This window comes from Alligator sinensis, unplaced genomic scaffold, assembly GCF_000455745.1.
Source record: "Alligator sinensis unplaced genomic scaffold, ASM45574v1 scaffold448_1, whole genome shotgun sequence".
In the NCBI taxonomy this organism is placed as follows: domain Eukaryota; kingdom Metazoa; phylum Chordata; order Crocodylia; family Alligatoridae; genus Alligator; species Alligator sinensis.
In genome coordinates this window covers 3,712,285-3,718,801 of record NW_005841870.1, presented here as the reverse complement: position 1 = coordinate 3,718,801, position 6,517 = coordinate 3,712,285, and the positions used below count along the sequence as shown (strand labels likewise).

Sequence of the window (6,517 nt, the reverse complement as noted above, 5' to 3'; positions counted from 1 at the left end):
TCATTTCAAAACTCCTACTCTGCAGTGCGTCCTTGACTAACCGCCTGAGTTCATTGAAATCAGCTTTCCTAAAGTCTAGCACTTTCACCGTACTAGTTACCTTACCCACCCAACGTCTTATGGTGAATTCTATTATTAGGTGATCACTGTCCCCCAGATGGCTACTGATCTGTAGGTCCCCTACCATGTCATCCCCCGTTGCCAATACCAGATCCAGTATGGCATTCCCCCTAGTGGGACCATGTACCTCCTGTGTCAGGTGGAGGTCCTGTACACAGGTTAGAAACCTGCATGAGCGTTGGGACTTTGCCGTCTGTGTCTCCCAGCAGATGTCTGGGTAGTTTAGGTCCCCCATGACTACCGCCTCTTTAGCTTTTATGGTCTCCGTGAGCTGCCTCAGGAGCCCTGTTAGGTATAACATCAGCCAGGGGCCTCAGATATACTGAGAACTTATGCAATGCAACTGTTTTAAGCAAATGGTCTGTAGTAAAGCATTCCTAGTGTCATCCTTCATTCAAAGATGAGCTCTATTTTATATAGTCACAAATAAAAAGTCAGTAAATTGTACTTAGGATTGCCAAGTACGCAAGAGTCACCAGACATGCAATGTAAGAAAACTGTAATTAACATACAATGGGCTCCTAAGTCAATATATAGGCAGACAAAACTCTTGGGGTAGAGGCAATATCTTTTATTAGGTCAGATAGATAGTTGCAAGTTTAAAAAATGTTTCCACCCAGGAGAACCATACCTTCTTTCAGTTCTCCTGTGCAATATGAACAACTTAACAAGAAAGAAGGGACTTCCAAGGGAGGTGGTGCTCTACCCTATCTTGGAGGTCTTTAAGAGGAGACTAGACAAGCACCTGGCTGGGGTCACCTGACCCCAGTACTCTTTCCTGCCCAGGGCAGAGGGTTGGACACAATGATCTACTAAGATCCCTTCTGACCCTAAACATTGATGAAATCTACAAAATCTATGAAGCACAATTCAGCAACCTGCCTCCCACTGGACACTTTGATGTAAACATCCTGCTCCAGCCTTTGTTTGAGCCTAATCAGCATACTTGCAGAGCAGCTTTTTTACAAATGAACTTTTCTACCCAAGAGAATCACACCATCTTTTAGTTCTCCTGTCCAATATGAAATTTTGTTTCTACCTGGCATACATTTTACAATCTTTGTATTCTCCTTTGCCTGAAGAAGGGTGTTTGGGCCCAAAAGCTTGCAAATAAAATACTTTTGCAACTATCTAGTTGGTCTAATAAAAGATATTGCCTCTGCCCCAAGAGTTTTGTCTGACTATGCCTTTAGACCAACATGGCTACAACCAATATTCCTAAATCAACATATAGTACTTACTGCTCAGATTTCTAAAGTTCTCAAATACCTGCAAATTTCACATTGACTTTTGTAGGTATTGCTGTTTTGCAAGCTACTGTTTGTTTAGATCTGATGTTTTGGTTTCAGCTTTTTGTCATAGCTTGGTCTAGTCAAGCATTTCTCAACCCATGGGTTGCGATCCAAAAGTGGGTCACAAGAACATTTCAAAGGGTCACAAGCAAGTGCAAGAAAAATGTGCAAAAGTGCAGTTTTCTCTTTGCAGACTGGCAATGTTTGCCTCCAAGGGGCTGCTTGGAGCATAGCCAGCAGGCAGCCGGGCAGGATTATGGGAGCAGTCCCAGCAACCAGATGAAGGTAAGTGTGTGGGGAGCAGGGGTGGAGGGCCAGGGCTTGGGAACTGTCAGGGTGGGGATGGGCAGTGTGTGTGTATGTGTGTGTGTGAATGTGTGGAGGGAATTGGTGTATGTGCGGGGGCAGGTGCATGCCAGCACTGGGAGAAGGTGGCTGGGTGGCCAGACACTGAGGATGCAACAGGGTGGGTTGGGTGTGGGGGTGGAGGACTGTGGGTTGGCACTGGCAAGGCCAGGGAGGGATGGGTCGGGACAAGCCATCAATCTTTGCAAATGGGTCCCAGTATAAAAAAGGTTGAGAACCACTGCTCTAGTCAGTCATATGTGCACACATTATGTCACTACAATTCCTCTGATGGTTATTTCCTCAGGATGAGTGGGGTAAATTAATTGGCCTTAAACATCTCAGATGGATTATCTCTGAATCTGGGTGGGACTGGCAACTATGAGTTTGAGATGTTTGGGAAATCTCAGTACTGAAGGACATATTGTAACATCGAACTTCAATAGAGTACATATAAAGCAAGACCTGCCTGCCTTTAGTCACAAACACTTGAGTTAATCAGTAACATTTACTTTCTTCCTGAATGTTCTTTGCCCTTTTATAATGTATCTGTAACAAAATCTATCTATACTGCTAAAACACAGCCTGTGCCTCAGTCTCTCTCCACAGTTTCATAGAGAAACAAGCATGGATACGAACAGGAGGAGAACGCCTATTGAATTACTGAATGAGATATTGGCTAACAGTGAAAAGATGGTCCCAGAATATTTGTTAATTTCCTATGAAGGAGTTTTGTATCCTGCCAATTTTTGCAGCCCAGAAAATTTCAAAGCACTTCAGTCTTTTGAAGCAAGGAATGATGATATAATCCTAGCAGGATACCCTAAAACTGGTGAATATTACTAGTTTGCTACACAAATTAAATGTAACATGCTATACGTGTATTCATTGTATTGAATGCTGATGGATGATTAATGAATTAATGCAGTTTAAGGTAAATGGGGTCTGTTACGAAGATAGTGTTTTAGGGGTTTCTTAAAACAAGTAAGATAGTTTCTTCTGTAGACTGCCTACATTGGAGTATGTAATGTATTTTAGTGTGTAGGCAGGGGTGAGGTTTGGAATGAATTACTTCCATTCACTTAGTCTCCGCCTGAATAATTACATTTTTCAGTAATTATACATTTAGGGTTTATTGGTTTAGAATATAGATACAATTTTTTGGTAAGTTTTTGGTAGTATCTGCCTCAGGTTGAATCTGAATTCACAAGCATGAAAAGTAAAAGATTGTAAGATCTAACCCAAATATCAAAAGAGACATATTATTAAAATGCTCATTTATGCCTCATTTTAGATTTGATTCAGTGAAGACCAGAAATCTTTACTAAAATCAATGCCAGTTGATTCTGAGTGAGTTGAGAATAACACAGCAGAAACAGTTTCACCTTGATGGTGTTTCAAAGGTTGGAAGCTTGGAAAACAATCCTTTCACTTATAAATTGAACAAATGTGATTTGGAATGACAAGATCAGATTCTACCATCAGTTACAGTAGTATATATTTGGAAAGATTCCAAATTTACACTGGTAAAATGAGAACAAAAGAGCAATTTACCTCTTCAATATGAGTGAATCCAGATTTCACCTAACCTTGAATCATCAGTGCTGTTGCTCTGTTTCCAGCTAAGCTGCTTTCTTTTGAGAAGCCATTATTGTATCATTTGCTTTTGGTAAAGTTAGTATTGATATAATGTTGATTGGCAAGAAACAGCATATTCAGTGGCAACAATTATCATTACTTTATGATTTGCATATGACTTTCTTTCACTGAATCAAGAAACATGCTTCTGAACATAGTGGCTTCTAAGTAAATTGTTCCTCACAAAGTAGATCATATGACACAACTCAGTTGTTCCTGTTTGTTATATTGGTCACAAATTATATAATCTGATGGAACAGTACTTTTCTGTTCATTGGATGCTGCTGTTTCAAAAAAACAGTAGGAAATGTTTCTGTATCACAATAAGATTTCTAGGTTTTCAGCTACCATCTTTGACTGCCAGTTATTCTTTTGCCCTGGTTGTTGTTATTATTATTATTATTATTTAAAGACAAGAGTATTTGCAAGCCAGCTAGGTTCAAAGCTGTAGTGAAAATTCTCAAGTCACAGTTTTGGAACTGGTTTCTTTTTTTCAGGTACAAATTGGCTTGAACAAATCCTGAAGGATTTGGAAACAACAGCTGGCAAATATACTGAAGAGGAAATTAATTCTAGAAACAGTATTGAAAAAGAAGTACCAATGATTTCACGGCTAGAGTTTAGAGATGAAAAGCAATTTCAGGTCAGCAAAGAATATTAGGAAAAATAATATCAGCAATGTTAACATGCACTGTTTGAACCATCTGAGAATTGTTAAAAATATAATAGCTGTCTTAGGCTGTGGATGGTCCATTATCTCCCCAACTTTGTGATCAAGTCATAACAACAGGGATAGCCTAGCTGGGCTAGGGAGTTCTGAGAGTGCTTCAGATGTACAGAACAGTGAGATCAATGTCAGATATAGTATTAATTGATTATTGAAAAGGATATCACAGAATAGTTTTGGGGCTGCAGCACTGTATGTTATATTACTCCCTGAAGTGGAAAATGATAATGAAAACAGAGCAGTGTGCTGACCATGGTCCAGTACAGGCCCTGCCATGGAGATTATTTTTCTCCAAAGCCAAAGTAATTTGTCCAAAGTGGGGTGGGAGAGGGAAGAGCAGAGGGAACACTAAGTTAGTGGCATCTATGGATCATAGGATCATAGGAAAGAGGTCAGGAAGGGATCTCATGAAGTCACGTAGTTTAGCCCCCTGCTCAAGGCAGGATCATCCCTAATTAAACCACCCCAGGTAAGTGTCTCTCAAATATGTTTTTTTTTTAATTTCTAGGGATGGAGAAACTCATGGACTCCCTCAGTGATTCAGGAAGTCCTACCCCTGAGCGTTCTTCCTGTCTCTATTACAGGTTACCTCTACATTGTAATCAGAAGTGTGATTGCCACATTAGCTTTAATCTGATGCTGGTAACACTAGCATTGAGAATACAGTGGCACAGACATCAACACACGTTGTACAAGCCTACCGAACAGAGTTGGTATTAGACTTACAGAGGCTGTGGGTAGAGGCTAAAGCGTTGACTCTTCCCTTTCCCCTACCTCCACAGTGGGTGACTTTTACTGATTTAGTGTAGTGGGGACCCAGGTTATTGCTCCAATTTCTTGCTCCTAAAACTAGCTTTGGCAGCATATAGATATACCAGTGTATGCACTTTGATAGTTTTCCCTTTCAGGAGTTCATGCTTCTGAATCTTAAACTTCTAGTGTTACCCTAAACTAGGTGGATTAGAACTTACTTGGACATATTTACTGTTACTGCAATCATGCCTCTCAACAGCAGTATAGGTGTACCCAGAAATAGTTGGCAGCAGGACATCCTGACGAGTCTGGGGGGGATAAAACAGCAACAGAGAATTTTGGATTTATGCTCCCTCTTTGCCCATGATTCTTTCAGAGCACCTAAAGGCAAAAATTACTGAGTGTTTGCTATAAAAAGCACAGGTCAATAAATAAATAAGAAAACATGGACTGTGGCAGTATGGATGGTTAACAGTTGCTGGATGAAATGTTGCTTTCTAGGGCATAGGGAAGAGTTTCTTTGACAGTCAAATGCAGAATCAATAAAAGAAAATTCAGGAAATGAGCATTTAATTATAAATGCATAATAATACTCAGGAACTCATGGATTCTGTAGCTAGTCCATGGCTGGTTCAGACTGCATGCACATTTCCTATACCATGACTGCATTTTTATCATTTCTGAAGTAACTGGCTTTTTGTATATTAAAGGTATGAAATTTATGGCTGCAGTTTACAGAGTCCTTTTACTAGTTTGAAGCAGTTTCATGATACAGGCAGTGCAAACAACAGCGCACAGATCTGCCAATGCATCTCACATCCAATACTAGGTAGGGAAGGAATTTTCTTTCTCAAAGTCCATCTCAGCTAAGATTCTTCTGAAATATATAGTTTGACTCTGTATTTGAACTGAATATGTCAGCCTGAATGATTGCCCAGGACAACTATGATGTTGACTTCTGCAGCCTATGTATGCACGTTATAAAAATACTTACTTACCACACAACATAAATCATATCTACATTTTATGTGCCAATTTTTACAGTAGATCTCAAAGTTTTTAACAAAGCAGGTAAATATCATTATATCCAATTTGCATATAGGAAAACTCACAAAAATTAGAAGAAATTTACTCCAAAGCACCTGAGATATGTTTACGTGACACAATACATTGCTATGTAGAAATACCCAAGCAAAACTGAATGAGCTAGCTTGGGTACCAGAAGCAGCATAGCTATGTTGGACTCAAATGAATTTGCCCTGTCACTCAGAAGGGATAGCTAGGTTCACAGGATCAGAGGAAAGTAGGGCTGGAAGGGACCATACAAGGTCATCTAGATTATCCTTCTGTTCAAGGCAGGGTCAATCTGACTAAAGTATCCTAGCCAAGTGCCTGGTCTTGAAAATTTCCAAGAATGAAGATTTCATGGTTTCTCTAGTAACCTGTTCTGGTGCCTGATTACCCTCAAAGTAAGTTTCTCCTAATCTCCAATCTAAATTTGTTAAATATCAGCTATTCTATCTTGGTTATTCTGGGTCCTAGCCCTGTGTAGCAGAGAGGAAGAACCTGCTACATTGAGGGACTTAACTGCAGATGCTGGCACCATGAGCCAATTGACCACCAGCAGCAGAAGAAGGGAAAG

At 40.0% G+C, this 6,517-nt stretch overlaps 1 protein-coding gene across 1 annotated transcript in view; it reads left to right on the top strand.

The window, feature by feature from the left end:
• Nucleotides 1–1,680: 1,680 nt before the first annotated feature.
• Nucleotides 1,681–6,517, top strand: part of LOC102372938 (sulfotransferase 6B1-like) — a 21,626-nt gene continuing 16,789 nt past the window's right edge. Inside the window, exons 1-3 of the mRNA XM_006017006.3 lie at nt 1,681–1,697; nt 2,354–2,589; nt 3,893–4,038. Coding sequence (XP_006017068.1) covers nt 2,385–2,589; nt 3,893–4,038 — 351 coding nt within the window. The 5' untranslated portion in view covers nt 1,681–1,697; nt 2,354–2,384. The remainder of the gene's footprint in view (nt 1,698–2,353; nt 2,590–3,892; nt 4,039–6,517) is intronic.